The sequence below is a fragment of the Ptychodera flava genome, assembly GCF_041260155.1.
Source record: "Ptychodera flava strain L36383 chromosome 23 unlocalized genomic scaffold, AS_Pfla_20210202 Scaffold_23__1_contigs__length_28996876_pilon, whole genome shotgun sequence".
NCBI classification, from domain to species: Eukaryota; Metazoa; Hemichordata; class Enteropneusta; family Ptychoderidae; genus Ptychodera; species Ptychodera flava.
Window position 1 is genome coordinate 18,374,241 of NW_027248277.1, and position 22,805 is coordinate 18,397,045.

At 36.5% G+C, this 22,805-nt stretch overlaps 1 protein-coding gene across 2 annotated transcripts in view; it reads right to left on the bottom strand.

The window, feature by feature from the left end:
- Positions 1–4,001: 4,001 nt before the first annotated feature.
- Positions 4,002–22,805, bottom strand: part of LOC139123551 (aminopeptidase N-like) — a 54,395-nt gene continuing 35,591 nt past the window's right edge. Inside the window, exons 7-18 of one of the 2 annotated variants that reach the window (XM_070689723.1) lie at positions 21,661–21,792; positions 17,652–17,827; positions 16,980–17,068; positions 16,373–16,512; positions 15,285–15,488; positions 14,373–14,449; positions 13,565–13,675; positions 12,449–12,616; positions 11,343–11,483; positions 10,154–10,235; positions 6,435–8,535; positions 4,002–6,148 (exon numbers count right to left, since the gene is read on the bottom strand). In XM_070689723.1, coding sequence (XP_070545824.1) covers positions 8,389–8,535; positions 10,154–10,235; positions 11,343–11,483; positions 12,449–12,616; positions 13,565–13,675; positions 14,373–14,449; positions 15,285–15,488; positions 16,373–16,512; positions 16,980–17,068; positions 17,652–17,827; positions 21,661–21,792 — 1,467 coding nt within the window. In that variant the 3' untranslated portion in view covers positions 4,002–6,148; positions 6,435–8,388. Of the gene's footprint in view, positions 6,149–6,434; positions 8,536–9,620; positions 9,703–10,153; positions 10,236–11,342; positions 11,484–12,448; positions 12,617–13,564; positions 13,676–14,372; positions 14,450–15,284; positions 15,489–16,372; positions 16,513–16,979; positions 17,069–17,651; positions 17,828–21,660; positions 21,793–22,805 lie in introns of both variants that reach the window. The other variant, XM_070689724.1, reaches the window with a different exon arrangement.

Genomic DNA, 22,805 nt, shown 5'->3' on the forward strand with positions numbered 1-22,805 from the left:
TATTAAATTTTGGGGTATGAGGTAAGTTTTGGTCATATTTCACAAAAATTGTAGAAGATATTGCATAATACAATATGTCATCTTAAAGAGGACTAAATTACCTTTCTAATGATACCAAACAAGTGAGGTTATGTAAAAAATAAGTTCAGCAGATGACTTACAAGAAGACAAATTTGACGAAAATGCATTTGGGTTGGAAAATGGTGATTTTGCGGTACCCTTCAAAACATGACCATAACAGCTATTGCGTCCCTATATTTTTTCTGTTAAAATTCCATTTCGTATTCTAGGGATCCCAAGGCTTCTGAAAAATACAGGTTTGTTATCCTGTGGGGGGGGGGTGCACGTAGACCCCCTCTAGCCCACGGACTATATGGCAAGAGTGTCCCGCTCTGGCTACGCCGCCTCCCACCTGCGTAGCCAAAGCCGGACACTCTCGCCATACCCGTAGGGCTACAAAGCTAGCAGCTTGCCTTCATCATATCAGTGCTGCCAATAAATTTTAACTCAACCTGTCAGTAAACAAACTCCACAATGGACTATCCATTGAACATTCTGTGAAGGAAATCTTTTAACTTTGTGTGAAACGACTCACTTTATACACTGAACAGTCCTTCGATTGAGGGCGCTTTCCCACCAAGGCCACTGAACGCAAATTCAGCTTTCATTCCAGAAAGAACGGCTCCTTATCCTTGTACAGCGAAGATAACGGGTCCAATCCTGGAAGGCGGCAGCTATATACTGCAGAGTCATACAGGTACGTATTTGCAGTTAAAATGGGGTCTCATTTAGATGGAAAACGTAACAATTTAGGGGGTTCAAGTCAGCTTTTGACCAAAATCACGCGTTGACTTAATTTTTGCACGTGCGCTTTGATCGTCTGCATCCTGCCCACAGGCGCTCCTTAGCTGGTTAGTCTGCTAAGTAGATCGATTTTCGGATCGATCTATTGATCCCGTAGTCGATATGCCCGCCACTGCAACCTAAATACTAAATACTAAATAATAAATAGAGTATTTAGGTTGCAGTGGCGGGCATATCGACTACGGATCAATAGATCAATCCGAAAATCGATCTACTTAGCAGACTAACCAGCTAAGGAGCGCCTGTGATCCTGCCGACTGTAATTTTGTTAAAATTTTGATCTGCACCTCTTTCTATGCTACAGATTTTGGGCTGAGACCGTGCCTTGAAAGTTGTAACCAACTTTTTAGTCAGAGAAAACAATATTTTAACATTTCACGCAAGTATTTCGAAATACCCTCACAACCTATAAATCACCCTTGCTGTGCAGTTCTGTAGCTCACAACTTTCCGCGGCAATTTTAGAATGATGGGCATTGATGAGCCTTTTCTAATCACACAGAATCGCCGGGGGGAAGTTGTGGAGCTTCAGAATTTTCGGAAATATGCCGCCCTAGCGATAAGTATACTATAGGGTTATTCACAAAATACGGCCCTGTATGGACGAGGGCTCAGTGAGTGACGTATTGGACGAGCCGAAGGCGAGTCCAATACGTCTATCACTGAGCCCGAGTCCATACAGGGCCGTATTTTGTGTATAACCCTATTATTATACACCTCCCTCCATTAATCGTCCGTTTAAACTAATTCTATGGTAAATTTTGAGGGATGCGGCACGCGCGATATGAGTGGAACGCGCGCGATTGTTGCGTTGGCACGAAGCCAATTAATTTTCAGTGCAGTACAAGCAAACTTCGCTGAATGTTTTCAATTTAATTAGTTTTTTAAAATAAAAATCAATTGCATTTAGACTCAGTTTTGTGTTTACGTGTGTTAAAACCTTATACTACGAATACATTTTGGTGGAAGTTGCTATTAGGTCTTTAACTCACCGTAAAATAGTTTGTTTATATCCGATGATCACTAGGTCAAAGGTCAAACAGGCGCGTCGCGCGTCTCCCGTATTCGGGACTCCGCGTACAATACAAAATACTGAAAGTTATTGGACGGTCAACTCCCATAGGTTACGGCAGTAGGTGTATAATATTTAGGGGTTATTACACGAAGTTTGGGCGATACCGCGTCGTATTCGAGTGATGTGTCCGTATTTTGACGAGTTGCGCAGCAACGAGTCAAAATACGGACACATCACGAGAATACGACGCGGTATCGCCCTAACTTCGTGTAATAACCCCTTTATCATACATGCATGCTTTGGTTATGACTGTTTTCATACAGACGCTCCGAAATTAGCGACGAAATCAACTTGAAATCGACCTTGCTTCCTCCAGGCTGTACTTATAAAAAGTTGGTTGCTAAGGAGTGATGACAACCGTATCACTTCTTGATATTATTCCGCTATTGGGCCATTCCACTTCAAAGGAGGGTTTATGGAGCACTTTTAAAGCAAACAATTTAGATATTACGATGTCGACACAGGTTTTCACAATTTGAAGAAGATTTATTTTTAGTTTAAAATGACGGTGAATGTAAAACATAGGCGGGAGTTTGTAAAATGGGTGTGTTTTCGTGTTTTGATACATAACCTCATCCCTGCGTGAAAGTTATGAGGCCGCCAAAATCGGGTCAAAATACTCGCGCCACGCTCAAACTCTATCGAGTATGAACAGCTGAGAGCACAGAGAGCGAGCAGCTCTGCGACACTATGAATGCACATACAGTGGATATAATACCCGTACCTGTCAGTTTATCTCGAAGAATTATACATGTTCCCAGACGTCAAATATGCCGAATTTACCATCTCAGTAAGCGGATTAGTGAAAACATGAAGTGAGTACACTGTAAGCTGTAGTGTCGTAACTCGTTCGTGATTTTGTTGCTGTACGAATAAAACATTTCAAAGGTATTTCCGTCGTCTGCTCGTATATTTTCGTTCCTGGCTTGCCTAAATAGAACTAAACTTCCTTGAACAACCTAAGCGAAAGTTTGACTTTCCCTAGATGGTACATTGTATCTGAAACCCGCACCGCATCGGTGCCACCAGACACGATCATGACCTGTGCACTGACAGGTACAAATCGGACATATCATGTGCACCTTCAACCTTGTCTGTCGCGAGTATTTTCAGTGCGGTTGGATTTTCGTGGCTCATTTACGACTGTAAACGATGTAATTCACCGCCCAGAAACTTGTCGTAAAGCGATTCTATCATGATGCTCTGTCAACCGAGATCATTACGTGTAATCATACATCCATGGTGTAATCTTCAGCAGCGTAGACGACACGAACCACCGCCACGGGACCGACAGGTGTCGGCAAATTATACAAATTTTCAATACGTTTGTTTGTATGTTTTTGGTACAACTGTACTTGTGCCTAAGTGCAATGCCCATGAAGTGACTGCAAACAACATAATTTTGACCATAATCATAATGACGTTTCGGATTGTCATTTGTCTTATTCGCTCAGCTGTTTTATATGTACATATACCAACGGAGGTCATGCATACAGCGAAGGTCACGCGTACGCGTCGCTGTAAGTAGTTCGGTTACAGTGAAAATATAATTCGTATTTTCACTAGTTAAAATATGGGCTCATATCAGTACCGTCTGAACAATAGAAGAATGGCAATACAGGCACAGCATGTATGATAATACTCGGTAATTGACCAGTTCACTCCATGTACGCACTCACAATCGCTATTGTTCTGAATCAGCACTACACTTTATATAGCAAAGGTACGAAATTTTGACCAGTCAGAGAAATATCAGATATTTCTCTGACTGGTAAAAATTTCGTAATGTACCCGTTGCTATAGTGTAGTCTGGGCTCCAAATAAACGGCAGTCCCTGTCCCAAGGCAACCAAAACTTGCTTTGGGACTACTAATTTCTGGAAATTGTGGTCCCATGGGACTACTACTTATTGAACTGTACCATATAAAACCACAGTGTACAGCTGAATTAATTTCAAGCCCTGCTGTGTACTGTCTGCTAAATTTGACTTGGACAGACTTCTGGTTAACTAAAGGAACGGTGAAAACTACATTTATCAAACGAAATACACAAAACACAAAAAATGAACAATCATAATTTTTAATGAAGAAAGACACTGATCACGTCTCATTATGTAAAATGCAAGTTCATTATATTCGACAATGATATGAAAGATGAAGGAATCCCAAGATGCAATGCTTGTACCGTAATCTGATTGTGGATTTACGAAAAACCCTGATGTGGAGTAGTTCTTTTCCCATCATGCTCTATGCTGCATACTTTCCGACAGACTGACTTTCAGCTGAAATTTGAATACTCTTGATACAGATGGTGTATGCACGCCTGTGTAAAAACTTCTTGCTGTTCAAAAACTTTTGCGAGCACCTCAGTCACCTCAGCTGCAGTTGCCATTACTGTGCTCATTGCAAACATTCTATGGCAAACTTTCTGCTGTAGAAAGGCGAGATCTATCGATAACATTGCGAGACAGTTGAAGAAACGTGTTTCAGCATGCAATTTAAATTATGAGGTGAGATTGTTCCATATCTTCCATATGTCAGTTCCACTTCACACCAATTCTTGGAGTTGCTTTTAATATTTTATTATTGTCAGTATGACCTGTGTCAAAAGTGATGTCATATGGATGACATCATCATGCTTGAAATTCATTGGCTGATGGCATTGAACGACACCATCATTCTTGATTGTGATTGGTTGACAGCAATTAGTGTAGTGCAGCATAAAGCATTGGGATGATGAATAAATCTGAGATACATGGCAACACAAAAACTTACAGTAACAGAGAATTTCATCATACATGAAGAAAAATGTACACAATTGATTTAACCATTGCTCACCAATATTTAGATAATTTTGATATGTACATTTTCAAGAAATAAAACAGTACAAGTTTACTACGTGGTACTGAACTTCAACAATTCTAAATTTTATAATGAATAATATGTGAATGAATCATAATCAACCAAAATACAGAAAGGTACACCAAACAATTAGCCTCTTTGCTGAAAAAGAAATTTAATATTTTTGTTCAATGTTAGATCAACTTGATACGCGGTTGAATACTGTGAGAGGGGTGTGGGATACACAGGTGTGACGGGTTATACTTTATATGTTTGTGTTGGTCACTGTAAGGTATGTCCCTTGAAGCCTTTTGTGTATACCCAGCCAATTTCTGTACATGCAGGATGGGTGTACCATATCTACAAACAGTTATTGGACAACATAGACTGGCTATACAATAGTGTACATAGTTACTCAATAAAGGGTTGCAGTGTACCCATTGTATTATCCAATCTGGGTATACAATTGTGTATATAGTCATTCCAAAAGGGTTGCAATGTACCCACTCATACAATGTTGAATGTAGTTATTCCCAAAAAGGGTTGCAGTGTACGTGGATGTGCGTGAACAATGGTGTACATTGTTATCCAACAAGAGTTGAAGTATACAGATGGTATTAAATCTGGCAATACAATGATGTACATAGTGAACCCAAAATGGGATGCAATGTGCCCATCATGGGCGTATGCAATCACCCAAATGAAAATAGTACAACCAAGGCAATATACAACTCAATGCTTTCCATTCTGTCACTTTGCAAATTTAGTCGATGCTAGTGATGAAAGGGTTAAACACTCACAAACTACCCTCAAAGAGGTCTGAGCTCTGAATGGTTGAATAATGTACAGAAAATAGAGTTTACGTTCAGTTCATAGCACAAACAGAAAAATACAACAAATTAAGGAAAATGCGTTTCACAACCAGTGCAAACTCCAATACAAACTGTACTCCGGTGCAGAAACTTTCAAGAAAATTGAAAAAAGTTATTTTTCCTTGTGCCTAATTTTTGAAATTTTTATCCAACAAAACACAAGACATATCATATTTATTACATTTATGAGTTAATACTACCAAATTTATCAATTCATTGTTATATCATTTACTAAAATTACAAATTCAATTTATGCCAAAGTTTGACACAAGTACAAACTGCTACATATTCTAAAATACAGGAATTCGAAATGGCTTCTGAAAATTATGAGTCAGTCGTAGAAACTACATCTATTCACACAAATTTATTAAGTCTCTATTCTTACATTTATCAGTATGAACACAGAGATATGACCTTTGACATTTTGTGACATAATTTGACCTCAATCTCTATGTATAATTAAAAGTTTTCATTCAATTTAGGAATTTCTGGAAATTTCTTTGCATCAGCTCAAATTTTCATGTATCAGAGAGAACTTTATTGAGTGGTTGAGAGTTAAAGGTATACAGTTACCTGTAATCTAAACATGCCCATATATGGTCAAAGGGGCGTTCCTTGTATTCAAAATGCCCATGTGAGGGCGCTGTTTTTAAAAGTGGCCACCCACTTAAAATCTGTGATTGGTTAGATTTTCTCTTTCCATGGTAACTGTGGCAAAATTGGAACAGGTGACAGTATACCTTTAATTCAAGATAGAATGTGCCTCAGGAAGAGATATTCAGACTCAAAAATTTTTTCAACTGTTTTCTAATCTACCACTAGTGGGGTCTCATTTTATAGCTCTTGGAGTAAGAAAACTTTTCACAGTCTTAGTTTCTTTTTTAAATCAAAAATTTTATTTGCCCATAGAGTTAACCTGCCATTCTGAACTTCAAATATTGGTAAAATGTCAAGTAATTTGTCACTCTGGTACTAAAACTAATTGCACGATGACCCCTGATTTCTATTAGTAAGAGTATGAAAGTTTGACTGAAGAAAGTTTGAGTAAAAGTTATAGTTTAACTTTTGATGTGCATACTGTCTTGAGGTACAATATAAGTTGAAGACAAATACTCAAATGCTCACATTTTTTCAATACTTTACAGGTCTACTGCTTTCAGGGGCTCATTTTGAAGGTCATAGAGTAAATAGTTACCTGAAATTTCTAGCTTTTTGAAAATCGAAAATCTAAATTTCCTCAAAGCCACATCAAATTCTTACATGGAATTGATTGATCAAAAACTATCATGAAAGTTATGAAAATCTGTCATTTAGAAATTTAAGAGAGAGAAAGAAAGATGCATTATAGTTTTTGAGCAAAGGAGTGGTGAACGAAGCTAGAATAAAGTTGATCTGTAGAAAGCAGAAACATGACTTGCACATGAAAAGTTGTACATAATCAAAGTTTACAGAGCAGGCATGCACCCTACACACTCCTTTTCCCTTTCCTAATGCTGCATATCTGCATTTAGTCCATTGGACCTCCTATATAGTGTATCCAAAAGAAATCCTATGAGATTGCAATAGGCCTGAAAAATCTTTGAGTCCCACTGGACTGCCATGGAATTTCTAGAAGGTTACAGGATGCATATAGGAATTGTACAGGATAGCAATGGACTCCTAAACTCCAACAAGACATCCTAAGATTTCTATGAGACTATGGGATGCATAATAATTTGTTTCAAATTACCACCAATATAGTGGAATGAAGGAGGTACTACAGGATAACTGTGGGATATCTTTGTAAGGGATGTCTGTGAACTACAACCATTGGATATTTTTGAAAGGGATGACTTTGTACTATAGGATAACTATGGGATATGTTTGTAAGGGTTGTTCGTGAATAAGCTAACCATGGGATATTTTTGAAAGGGATGACTTTGCACTATAAGATAACCAGTGGATATTTTTGTAATGGATGACTTGATGACTTTGTACTATAGAATAACCGTGGAATATTTTTGTAAGGAATTTTTTACTCTAGGGTTGCCATGTAATATTTTAAAGGGATGATTTTGTACAATAGGATGACTAGTGGATATTTTTGTAAAGGGATTAAATATTGTCATCAATCTTTTGAACAGAACTAAATAGTTCTGACTAAATAGAAGAATTTTTGCAATCGTATGCAATTAATACAAAAAGAAGTTGTACCATTGTGAATGCTACAATACTTTTGTTAACACATACCGAAGGTGAACAACTTCATGTAGTGGCAGAATTTTGATCAGACTTTGCAGCCACATTAAAACTTCTTCACAATTTCATAAAGTTCAAACAAAGTTCACCAAGGAGTTTAGACGTTGTGTATACCCAACCAACAGCCTTAAAATAACTGAACAAAGAAAATGGTATGCGATACCTGTCATTCAATTGTTTACCCTTTACAGCAATCATTTTTGACTACCCTTTCATTCACACAAACAGACAAATGATCTTGCTTGTACATATAAATCATCTTTTAAAAAATTAATTGTTTGTTGTTACAGCTCTTTGATGTATTTAAAAAAAATGATGTTTATCTCATTGCAGTTCTCAAGTCAAGATGCCTTCTCACAACCTTTGAACCAACTTATGGTTTCAAACAATTTAATCTTTTATGCCTGATTTTAAAAATTTTGTTTTAAAATTAAAACTATTCAAGCTATCAGATTGTCCAATTTATTTAAGCATGTTCCTCTCCAAATGCTTTCATCTTTCTAGGATTTGTTTTTGCTCAGCCAGTCCTGAACGTTGTCATAGTTGTTTGTCATCCATTTGATGTTGGCCTTTGTTCCCTCGATGGCTTGTTCGTATGCTCTGGCTGCCGATCCAAGATTTGGATGATCCTCACCAAACTCAATCAGCTGAAATACACAGAATTATACACTTCAGTTTGGCAAAAGCTAGAAAGAATAAACACGTACATAATACGTGCAAAGACTTACACACCTAAAATTTCCTTTCTCAATTTTGATCATCTACCTCTACTAACTGCAGGGTAAGTTGGATATACGATATGCAAATTAGGGTGAAAGGTTAAGAATGCTGGGATGGTTTGACACACTTTGTTTCATCACACCAAATGCAGTTTGTTTTTTCTGCCATACATTTACCCAGTCTAAAAGATCCTGTCCTGTGAGGGCGCTATAGGACATCAGTCATAGGGCCTCATACAAATGAATCTCTCAGCCCAACACTTTTGCCTTGTCGACATATGGCAACTGAATTTTCTTAAATCTGTTTTCAAGCAAAAGTAATAATTCACTCTTGTTTGTCAAACTGACAATAGAAAGAATCAGTAACAACCACACTAATAAAAGATTTCTCATTAATTGTTAGCACATCAAAATATATCAAGGATGTGTCATTCTTTGAATATCCTGAGTCTTTGAAAATTTAATTGGACTTTTTTTTTCTCATTTTGCTTAAATCTTAGCCATGCTATAGGGAAAGTAGTTGTAACTTTTTATTTTTCCACTATTTTTGTTAATTTCAAGTTCTTGTCCTAGTCCCCAAATCATATTGAAGCCCTGACTATTTACCGGTAGCTTGTTATCACCAGTGTCTGTATGTGTAAATTGCACTGTTATTGTTTACATTTGAATTCAATTCTGGACCAGAATTCACTTGTCAACAATAACAATGCAGTCTACACATGTACAGGTTGAGTTGACGAGCTGAATACTGTGTATCTCAACATGCTATGGGGAGTAGAACAAGAAACTGAAGTTGACATTAAAATAAAGTAAAAAGATCATCAAAAGTGACAGCCACTGGTCCTTTAATGCGTAAAACTTGTTGCAACAGGGGGTTTCATCAAAGCAAGTGACGTACAGTATAAAATTTGTGATTTCTTTGACTAAGTCATCTGGGTATCTTCACAAAACTAGACAGACAAATCTGTATGTCTCTTCCAATCATGCTGATATGCAGATATTTGTGATACTACCTGTTGAAGTCCAAACTCAGTGTTGAGTTGGTTTGTCATGCCTGCTAAAAGTCGGCTCCACGTAAACAGACTACCTTTATACCTGTCAAACAGAAAGATAGCAATTCCAAAAATTCCTAAAACATTTCATGTATCTTTTGTTCACCACATATCTGTGAGCCTTCTCAGTTACCTAAGGAAGTTAGAGACAACAACCTGCCATGAAACTTATTCATGAGGATAAATTAAAATGTGGTTTGATTGGCTGAGGACAGCACTGAATATTCATAGACAAAGATTACATTGCCTTTGATTGGCTGAAGAAGTGAACATTGATTGGAGCGTTTGATGTTTGTACCTGCAGAGACAGTGTCATGGTAGTATGTTGCTATAACCTCATTAGGTTGGAGAACACTCTGGTTTTAAGAAATCACACCAATGTCACCCCTGTAACTTTGACACAATGGAATGATCCGCTATTCAGGGCTGGACTATTCCATGATGGAACACAGGAGTGGCAAGGGTATTATCGTCGTACACATATTCAGACATACCTGCTGATGGTCAAAGTCAGTGTTCATTTGTGCAGTGACAGCAGCCAGTATGCGTGCAAAAGTGAAGGAGCCAGTACCGTACCTACAGGGTGGGTTAATAGTCACAAAGGCAGGAGGTGGGAAAGTTTTAGTAGAGAAAGTGAACAACAAACAAAGAAACATTTTGTGGAGGATATAAACGACAGACAAATAACCAGGATAGATTGAAATCGAGGCACAGGAGGTGGGAAAGTTTTAGTAGAGAAAGTGAACAACAAACAAAGAAACATTTTGTGGAGGATATAAACGACAGACCAATAACCAGGAATAGATTGAAATCGAGGCAAAGTTATGAGAAGAGGAGGAACAATGGAGAGACAGATGCACAGACGGAATATGAAGTGACAGATGGTGCATAGTGGTACAGGATGGAAAATATGAGAGAGAGAGTGAGAGAGAGAGAGTGAGAGAAAGGAGAAAGAGATGGGGTAAAAATATGAGTAGTTGTGGAGAGTTTAGCGATGGGGAAGACAATTAAATTGACAGTTGAGAAGGTATAAGACCCAAGGATATGATAGAAGAAAGTTGATTGGTAAAGATGTGTGAGGTGACATGACGAAACACACAGACAAAGATCAAAGAAGGGAAATTATAACGAAGAATGTTATGAAACATTAGAAGTAGGTAGTAAGGGAGAAGAAGGAAAGAAGAAATAATTTTACTGCATGCCATTGTTAATACCATTAACTTTCACTTTTTTTTCCAGAAATGGAAGTTATGGTGTGACGTATTAGAGACTAGTAATGTTAAGATTGTGCTTTTACATTCATGCTTTAAGCAAGCAACATTTGATCTTTTTGAGTTACCGTATTTGAATTATCTACAGCTAGGATACATTTGGTTTAAAGATTTCATTCAAAAGTTTTGTGGCATGTAAAGGATAAAAACTGTTGTTGCACTTTTTTGAATATATACAGATCAGTTGTAGTAATTTTTATTTTTGCTAAGTAATTTGATCGTGGAAGGGGTACAAAACGTTTTTTTGAAAAAAAGACAGCTAATTACACATGATCAGCAAAGTGGGTGTAATAGTACCCAAGTTAATTCATGGCCTATACAGTGGTTTGCGTTGACCCGTTGGTATTAGATGAACTTGATTTATTTGTGTCCCCGAGGCATGTTCTACCTTAACTAGGTAATAGCTACTTACATGTCAAACAAGGTGTCATATTTGGCTCTGAAGAAATCCCAGGCCAGAGCTCGTCCAACATAGTTAGCAGCTACATATCGCAGAGTATATGATGCATCCTGTTTTTTGATCTTGTCACCATCGAGGGCATACTCCATGTACCTATAAATTAGAACACGCATCTCAGCAACAGACCTATCAAATATCAAGATTTCTCTCACTTCAAAATATTGGTCTAAATGTGTCGGTCACACCTTTGGTACTTTTCTCATTTTGTTACAAATAAACAAGAGGCCATATTCAGTTTTTAAAATCCTGATAAATGGACATATTTGCGTGGTATGGCAAAATAAAACAAACAAAACAAAACAACAACAAAACCGGTTGAGAGAGGCCTGGAGGCTGCAGGCCCATTTATCTCTCTCTATATTTTTTATAGTAAAATTTTTTCACAATTGGAATGTCAAGCAGTCAAGTCCACATGACTGTAGTATGTAAAACAAATAAATAGTGCAAAGAATTAGTCTGATATTAAGCAGCCTCTGAGTGTGTAAGTTGAAAACAAATATCAGTTATATTTTTCATTGCAAGAATGCATTCAAGGCAAATCCTTGGTCTTCAAATCTCACAAGACTTGAAAGCTTAGCCAAAAAAACATTGAGTTTGTTCATTATCTTATAAATACTGTACTATGTATTCATCATCCATAAAGAAAAATACCATTTTAATTGCATTACATAGGATTGGAGAGTAACATAAATCTCATTAAGAACAACTGAATTTCTTATAATGTTCATATAGGAAGTGATACAGGATATATATTTGATGTTTCATAGTCATGATCAATTCCTGCAGTGATCCATCTCACACAAAGTTCAAACTTAACAACATGTTGATCATACTGCCCTCTACAGGCCAAGTGCAGAGGGACACTTTCCTTCACACATCTCTACTGGGCTGTAACCAAATGCAACACCTAATAATTATCCGAAGAGTTCAAACCGAGGGCACTCATTCTGTGGGCATAAACACACTGTTTGCCAAAGAGAATTACGTGGGAAAGTTTTGTGTTAAAAAAAAATTGTGAAGAATCATTCAAATTGTGAAAATCAACAAGTTGATCTTACCTGCTCAAAATCCATGGTTCATTGCTACATGACATAGCAGACTGGAGTCTGGACTTTTCTCCGGAGTCACTTTCCACCTGGTACCTACCCCACATGAAATCCCACTCCTCGACACCACCATAGCGGACACCATTACAGTAAACCACTGGCTTCAAATTTGGTGAAATGCTGAAATACATTTAGCAAATTCAGATCATGTTCGACAGTACTTTTCACAGAGATTTGTCATTATTTTTCGCTTAGACCACTGCATAAACTCTCTATGGCCTTTTTGGATGATCAAATCTGTGGTGAATTTGAAAACTGTCATGAAATTCTCTTTGCCACCTTAGTGAGTCAAAAAAGTCTCAGGCGGTCGCCTGTATTTTTACTATGGCAGATTTCTACAGGTAAAACACATAAGATTACAGAAACAAAAGTAAGTTTTTGGGTATGCAGAAATTTCATGCCAGAAATGCCCAAAAAAAATGAAAAGGTTTGGCAAGTTTCACGAACAAAAGAATGATTACATTTGCGTTAAATGTATTTATGAGGTCACATAAAGCTATCTCAAACTCTTGCTGTGGTGAGAAGTTGACTTTTTACCCACAATGCAATACAATATCATGTAGTTTGCTCTCCTAGCGCAAGTCAAAAGCAATGAATATGATAGCACACTGTAGGTAATGAGTAATAAATTTGTGACGTATGTCATAGTTTTCTGCAATAAAAGGTTCTCAGTAAAATAGGACCACACTTTTTGATTTTGCTCACCATAGTATTTTGCAGTTGTGCCCTGACAACATGCACTAAAATTGCAATTTTCAAGCTGCAATTTGACCACAAAATATTGCTTGAAACAGTTGTTTTGTATACAAACGAAGTCAGACTTTTGGAGAGGGAATGTACGCGTGAACATTGCTGGTGTCTGTGTATGCATAAGTTGCATTTGGAAATAATTGAAAAATGTGATCACATAGTTGGCTACACAACACTTGAAAAGCAAGATTAATTGGCGCCATTGGTGAAAACTGACAAAGGAAAAATGCTAAATGTGAATTTATTCATGTTTCTAACATACATTTTCCATATGAAATGAACTAAAATGAACTACAAAAAGTAAATTAATTCACTCACTTATTAACACTCGGATTGTCCATCCACTGCTTAAACTGTTGTTTGGCCTCATCAATACACGGCTGGTGACCATAGCGACAGGCTGCACCAAGTACATTAGCACGATGGAAGCTGTAAGAAATACACAATGAAAAGTTTCAGATCATAAGAAACTATGACATAATGTACAAAATTCAGCTTTTATCATAAAAATATTAGTGTACAGATGTAATTTTAGAAAAAAGTTTCTCTGCTGTGTGAAATTGTTTCAGTTATAGCTGTAATGCATAGCATTGAAAATGTTATAAAATCAGTTAAAAACTCATTCTACCAACTATGCATGACAACAATTTCATTTAAATATTAATTGAAGTACTGTGCCATATTTTGAAAAGGGAATGACCTGAGTTCTGCTGGACACAGATAATTTTGAACAAATCTAATAGTTAAGGTCCTGTGATAAAATGGGTGAGTGAGGACCAATGATCGTGTCATCCAACTACCATGATGTACAAATGAATATTCATCCACTTCTATCACACAGAATGTATGCAGGATTTAACCTGCTCACCCCCATTTCCTTTTAAAAAGGTCCGCAATTACCTTTGATAACAATGGGTTTGGGCCAAACCATGGTGGTAAAAGGGTTAAGCCAACTCGACTGTGAACTGCTGGACTTTCTTTGTTACTGGTCCGATCACAAACACAGAAAGGATTGGACTAGAAATGTTATACTGGCAGAGGGTAAACAACTAGACTTTGTACAAAAGATAACCAAAATAGTATGAGAATAAACTTTTTCTTATAAAAAAGCTTTCTCACAACTCACTGTTTGATGTGGTCATCTTCGCTGTCATCCCAGGTGAGTTCAGCATAAATTTTTGTCAGCTGTTTCAACATGTAATCCTGACAAACAGATATACAGACAAAAAGTGAAAATCACAGAAACTTCGGCTAAAGTGAAGAATCAAAGCCCACATTAATCAATTTTTACAAATCACATATTCCTTGGTGTTCAAGCTTCTTCACAAAGTTATATAGGAAAGGGCCCATGAATACAACCTTGTCTTTTCCATAGCAAAATAGCCCAGGTGCAGTGTTCTGAAGGTGAACTAAGAGTGGCTGATTTTATATGGTACAACTCGGTCAAATGAATTTGAGAGAAATATATGATCATAAATGCTCATTTTAGTGGCTGTTGTTTGTTTCAGAATAATTTGTCAACATTGCATTTCTGTGTGAATGTAATGGATGTAAACTGTAATTAGGCATGGAAATGAAAACAATTAGAATTTAAAATTTAAAATAGCTAGAAATTTAAAACAGCTGCTGATAATTTTGATTTTTCAACTTGATAAATTTAATTTTTTTAGCTTGATACATTAATTTTTTTCCATGGAGAAAAATTAAATTTTCAAGTTTCCCTGCAGAGAAATTAAATTTTCAAGCTTTACAAAAAATAAGTTGTCGATGACTCAGAGTCCTTTCATTTCAAGAGCTTCAAACAAACTGAGCCCCCACAACTGGTAGGCCAGACAAGTTTTGTAAAATTTGAGAGTCCGGATACCTGCCCCAAGGTACAATCTCCCCTAAATTACAAACGTCTCTGAGAATGCCATCAGATTTTCATTGATAGCATGTAATCTGCACACATGCTGTGAGTGCAATGTACCATGAGGTGATGCCAAATATTCTGAAATGACTGAGCACAACCCCACTTCTCTGAGGTGGCAAAACTCACCTCTAGTGATCCAAAAGCCCCTGTGCGACTCAACATATCCCTGATGTAGACAATAACATGCAGGAAAGCGTCCCATGGCAGGAAATCTTCCTCATCCACCATATATTTGGTGATTTCAAATGCTGTAACCTGGCTTGTATCACCTGACCTTGCTAAGTTGAATGCATCATCGATAAGTCCAGCACGGTTGATGACTCCAAATACCTAATATGGATATGGAATTTGAATATTCAAATTATGATCAACTGCCAGATGTCTACATGATTCCGGTTACCTTATATGGTAACAAAATTTGAATATTCTCATTAAGATCTCCTGTTGAATGTCTCCATATCATGTCTCCTATTGGAAGGGCATATTGAATATGCAAATCATGATCAGTTGTCATAAAGGCCTAAATAATCTTTGTCTGTAGTTGGAATAATGTATCTAATATACTTTCAGTAATATCATTTGTGGTTGATACAAGAAATAACATTAAAGAGACCTATATTTTTGCGATGACGAGTGTTTCCAAAAGAAGCTTGTCTGATTAAAATTGATATAAGTTTAATTGCATTACATGAAGTACTTCCAAAAGAAGCTTGTCTGATTAAAATTGATATGTTTAATTGCATTACATGAAGTACGTCCAACTTTGGTGCCATTAATATCGATTGACTGATTGATTGGCACCGAAATCTATCATTCTTGACTTCTGGAATAGGAATGACTCATGAATTTACAAAACTAAGGAAAGAGAAAAACACAATCCACAAAACCAGTCCAAAAATCAATTACCCATCACCACCAAAAGACATAACTAAGTAAAGAATTGAGCATATAGAGCAGAAACTGAGCTGTTCTGTAATTCAACATTAACCTAGGGGATTCATTGGTATTCATTTGCCATTAGAAAGGCACCCTCAGACAAGCTGTGATTCCTATTATAGGAGGATGTTGCCAAGGTTGTCCTGACAGGCCATTGAGTAAGTTAATAAGTAAATAAATAAATAAATTTACTTACTTACTTTTCTATTCTTAACAAAAAACAAAAAATTAAATAAATAAATAAATAAATAAATAAATAAATAGTGAACTGTACATACAGAATGATCTGAGTTGAGTTGCTGGATTAATTTCACCCAGTTGTCGCCCTCATAGTTGACTCTGTAATACCCATACTGGTCAATGTTTGCCAAGATCCACTCATTGCCATTGGAGCCACTCAGATCCAATTCAACTGCACCTGTTGCAAAGATGATATTTGTGAGAAACAATATGTAAGCTGATGCCCTGATTGCTGATTGGCTGGTTTAAAGCATGCGATCAATTATCAATTAAATATGTTACTAAATCAGTGAGCTTGATAAATCAATATCAAAATAACTATGATTCAATTCTATCACATGACTGGAGTCACTTTTGACAAAGAACAATGGAATGAAATCTCAGTTGTAAAATAGTTGAACCGATGGTCCTCTCCCAAATGATATTGAGGTATGGGACATTGGATGTTCAGAATTGGATGCATTTTCAGGAGTTTGCAGAACATTCATACTTTTTTCCAAAAAATTCCCCACATTTTAATTTGTCAAAGAAGCAGGCTGAACATTTGATTTCATGATCACAATTTTTGCCTGGTAGATTTTTTCTCTTTTTGACCATCCCTCAATAAATTGGTCAGACCCTGAAAGAATGGAAACACAGGCTTACCATCATTGACTTCAGGATCCATCATGATTTCTTTAGGAGTTGTCATTGAACTGCCATAGACATAGTCTAATTTCACATACCATTTATAACTAAAATGTAACAAAAAAATTGGACATTCATGAGGATTATAAATAGTCCCAGTTCAATTTGTTGTAATTTTTCAAGTATCTTGATCATGGCCCCATAAGTTTTTGTATGTTTGTAACATCAGTTTCTTTTTCTACTAACTAAATAATGTCAAATAATATCCTGAGTAATGGCTGTTGACTGGAAAAAATCATAACAAAATGGCCACCAGGAAGTCATATTGGATCCCGTGACAAAACAAATTAACGCATGTATGTACCTGATAGTAGGTTGTGCTTGTTCGAATAAAATCAGTCCATGCAGGCATGTGAGAGTAATGGTGCTGGCTGGGAATTAATGGATGGACAGGCAGACACATGAAGCCAAGTCCATTTGTCCGTCATCCCTCCTATCCTGGGCTTTCTTATGCATAAATTTATAATTAAATATTCGTTTCATTTTACAAAATTTGAATAAAGACCACCTAAGTGACCAAATATTAATCATACCGCACATCTCCATAGGTAATTGCATGGTGCCATCGTGGTTATTTGTAACTTTTGCAAGAATTGGACCACCAAAGTGTTTCAATATTATCAAGCATACCCCTTATCTCCATATTTGGTTTCCACTTTTGCATCAGGATCAATCAAGAAATGTTTCTGTTCAGCTGTAGCAGTGGTAGTACTGGTTCTTTTAATCGTCACCACTGGGTATCCCATCTGTAATGTCCATGTATCCATCACTTTCTTCACATCTGTATCCTTCTTGCCCATATCAGCCTAGAGGAGAACCGGATATGCCATACATTAAGATTAAGCTGGAAGGATGTGGGTTAATGAGGGATAAAAGATCACATCTTGGAAGGGAGCTGGAAAGGATACTTGCATATGAAATTTGTTTTTCCGAAATTTGACAATATTTGTCTGATTTTGTCTAAATTTTCAAAACAATATTCTATTCACAGTCAGCCATAAATATGCAGCACATCACATTTTTGGCTGATTATGATATGAATATCGTTTTAAAAAATGGCTAAATTTCCCCTGCAGATTTCCCTCATTCTCCCCATCCCTTCCAAACATTTGATGGGCCATCACTAAGCAGTATATTGAAACTCATCATAGGATGTATTGTATGACATATTTCATGAATTTTCATGAATTTTCGGCCATATTTCATGAACTTTGTTTGATGCAAGATACTACTTATATTGTTTGACATGTCGAAGGATACTGAATGAATGGGTGACCATGCATATATTCGACCCCGGTTTTAGACATGATAAACGAAACCATCGCAAAAATGAATTAATGGTCATGACCATAAACTCGTTTTCACGATGGTTTCATTTTTTGCTATTTAGGTACCTTGGGAAAATTGGTAAATAATTTCGGAACCCCGGTAACGTTGCTTCTGTCCTTTAAGTGCACTGCTAAATCAAAGGAAAGCCCTGCAAAATGACTGGGGGATCCCCAGTTACTTTTACATGCTTGCTGGTCTTAACAAAAATACTGAAAATCTAAAGCTTACTATCAAGTTACTCTGTTGGGTGTATACATGATTTCCCTTGCATTCCCTGCAGCACAAAATTAGGATCTACTCCCAATCTTTACTTTCAAACATGCTCATTGTAGGTTATGAGAAATACTGTAAAAATTTGTGCATTTCCCAATTCATGTAACAACATTTTAAGAGTCACTAACAGGCAAGATTTCCTTTTCTTCTTAGGCAATGTGGGAACATATCAGAATGAATTGTGCATAATTACAAGCATAATGCTTTCAGAAATCATGAAAGAAGTTGATGCCTACTGCAAAACAGTCAAATACTTACAGCAAAATAGTGCCACTATACAACAACTTTTTTTTGTCTGGCCTTTTTCAGCTGGAAGAAAAACCTGAACAAATATTCTCTTTCTGATAAAACATTCTGAGATGCCATAAACATTTCCCTATGCAAACACTGTTTCACAACCATGAATACCTGGTGATGCAATATTTCGCAGAACAAACATTTCTCAATTAAAAATAACGAAGTTTACAAGCAGCAAAATTATTTATAACCGTAAGCAGCAGATAATCAAGGACTGCCAAGCTAGCACAATTGGTCACAGCAGATTAAATCTTTGATTAATTGGATCAAGGTTTGAGGTGTTTACCCTGTCAGATTTGACAGTCTGAAATGAAAGGTGTTTACGAGATTTATGACTTTTATGATGTTGGGCTATATTGATAACAAAAGTTAAACTATAAACACCTGTCAACATTCACCAGGTTTTGAAAATCTTATACATTAACCCTTATCCCACTTCGTCCAAGAGGTTGAACTTTCCCCTACAAGATGATAGAGCAATAAAGAAACTTTGAATAAAAAAGTCTAAATTTACATCGTTTCTTGAGTGAGACTCTTAGTGTCAGTAATATACAAAAACAAGTACAACAACTCTGAAGTGAGGAGGTTTAAAATTTGCCCAATTTTTGAATGGGTCTCAGTGATACAGAAAAGAAAAAACAAGAAACAGCTTCTCAGAAGACAGTGGTGGACATTTTTTCAAGTAGTTAACCAATCCCATCCCCATATTTTCCATTAAACAGGTCCATCCGATAAAATGGGGACACACAAAGTTTTATTATAGGGATTAACCTGTTCACCCCTAATTCCTTGTAAAATAGTCCACAATCACCATTGATAACAATGGTTTTGGGCTAAACCATGGTGATGAAAGGGTCCAGAAGTTGCACAGTCCTGCATAATGTGCTATTTGATTTTTTCCCAACCACAAAATTACAACATGTTTACGAAATTCACAGTCAGTCTTGAGAAATTTGTGAAAATACTGCAATGTCAACAATTCCACATAAATCCTGGAATTTCCTGTAAGGTTGTTTTGGCTTACTATGGAATCGACTTAGTGGAGAATTCCGGAGGGTCTAATGGTTATTGTTGGTGCACACTCCCTGACTTCTACTGAAATATCAGTGTATTTGGTGTCGTGCAAATGCGATAGACTTGGAATGCGCTTTTTGAGTAGCTGTCACTTTCAAACAATGGTACGTCAAAATGGTTCAGATACGAATTGAAAGCTGTTTAAGCCTATCAAATTTCAGATTATATATGTCAAAAAAATGCTGACTTCATGAAAGAGTACTTAGTCAGCAGAAAAAAATATCAGCTGTGAAATGTTGAATGCTAACTATTTGCTTAATCCCCCCTTCCCCACCCTAGCTCCCACGAAAATAATATACAAAATTGAAACAAAAGCTTGAAAAGTTGAAGGACATTGCACAATATGATATTTAGATATTTTTTGCTGAAAATGTCCCTCTTCTGTGAATGAAAACATTTTTGTGCAGTTTCATATCCTTTCATGAATTCATGATTTAAGCTTAACATTCTACAGGCACAAATGACAACCTTTGCTGGTTCTGTATGGCCAGAGGTGAACAATTTCATCCAATCAGGCTTTATGGTCTGAGGACCAGAATATGTTTGGTGGTTCTGAATCCAACTTCAGTAGTCACACAAACAGTGAACCCATCTAATAGCAGTAACTCTTTCTTGTGAATTAAAGTTAACTTTAGGAAGTTCACGCAGTGAAATTGAAGAACTTAAACTTTTGCCCAAACTTTCCTAAACAAACTTTAGACCACTCACTTTTGAAAGCAAGAAGAAAAATCAGGGGTAACCATAATAAATTTGGTAAGAGAAAAACAAATTACCCCATATTTCCCAACACTTGGAATCCAAATGGCCACAATACCTGTACTAATTCTTGGGGGGAATAGAACTTTTGATTTGAACAAAAAATATGCAGGTCAGAATTTGGTTTACTTCATTAGCTTCAAAACAAGCTACCACAAGTGGTATACCAAAATATGATGTAAAAGTTTGGTCCTGCCCCCGAGGTGCATTGTATCATAAGCAGGGCATCCAGAAGTTGTGTTCAATGGACTTGAAATATAACTATAATACATATAATTTATTCTCTTGTAATTATTTTATGCAGATATACTAATTACTCTATACTGTTTCTTCTCAAAAAACACTGGTTGTTAGTAATTAAGTCGTACTGGGCAAGTATTTCCATTTGTTGAATTCACTATGGTTGCCAATCCTCAGGAACATAATGATTGATCATTATGTCACCTAAGGGTTTAACAAAACTTGTGTTGGAAATGAAAATTAAGGGCCAGACACTAGCTGTAACTTTTGATAATTTTTTTCACCGTTTTTGTTTTACTATATGTTAACTACAGTTTCTTTTCCCACTCCACAAAGCATGTTAAGATACACAGTATTCAGCTTGTGAACCTAGCCTGTACATGATATGCAAACTGCATTGTTGTTGCTAATAAGTGAATTCTGGTCTTGATGAGAATTCAAAGGTACTTTTACACATCTAGATGCCTAGCTATGATGGCAATCTCAAACGGTGAAAAATCATCAAAAACTACAACTACTAGCACTGTAAAGAGTAAAGTACATTTACATGACAGAGCAATAATTTCAATATGAACTTATTGAACTCTAGATTTCTACACTACCATTGTAGAAAAACGTATATTTGAAAATTTTCATAAATTTGAATACATCAGCATGGTTAGTGACCCACCCTTGTCAATGCATCCCAGAGGTCATCTGAGGTCGCTGCCTTGTAACTCTGTTCATTCAAGAATAGTGTGAGACCTTCTCTGAAAGTTTCTTCCCCCAGGATGTAGTTCATCATTCTTATGATAGACGCACCCTGCAAAAAAAGCAAGAAATCATGAACAGTGTGGACGTTAAACATAATACTATAACATCTTGATAACTTAATCATTATTATTGTACATCTGCCTTTGACAAAAGTCGAATTTTTGGTGTGCCAAAAGCTGCTGTAGGGAAAGCCTGTTCTGTAACTTTGAGTTCTAACACTTTTGCTCCTACTCTGCATACGGTAATGCCTTTTACCAGTGTCTCTGTGTGTTCACTCTCGATGGTTTAGAAGAATCCTATAGGGTATTTAGAACTGCCTGCCAAATACATGTTATGTATAACACACAACTTGGAAATACATGAATAAATAAAGTTGCACCAATGTGGATTACATAAACAGTCTTTCAAAGAATACTTTTCTTTTGCTAATGACAGTTTTCTCAATTATTAAATGTTGTTTATTTTCTTAAGATGTTATCAATCTCATGAGATGTTATCAATCTCATTACTGTCGCGTTTCTTTATGTTGCCGCTGAGTCGGCTATGTTTTACAAAAAACAAATGTGAACACGCAATATAAGCCCTCGGAGGATGTTAGATTTATGTCAGGCCAAGATTCCATTCACATTTAGTGCAAATTCGCAATCAGATCAGCTGACACAGATTTGAACCCAAATTGACCGTGAACAGTGTATACAGCCTTGTTGACACCAAAACAAATGGCCTAGAATGAGGGTGATAAGTGACTTAAAGGTGGGAGGTTCAAATACAATGTGATGGCACACCAAATCTTTTCTTATCACAACATGCGTCAGGCCAAGAGGTGGCCCTGGGATTGAATGAGCATAAACCTTAGCATTAATTATCTGGAAATTGAAAACAAATCAATTGCACAAAGTTGATACAGAAAACTGATTATTTGCTTTACATGCACCGCTGCCCTTAAATTATCTTAACAACACACAATATGATGCACAGTCTAATACAATTTACCAGTAATTACTTTTTCACAGGCTTTAATTAAATTCTGGTATTTGTTTTACAAACATGTGCAGTACTTAG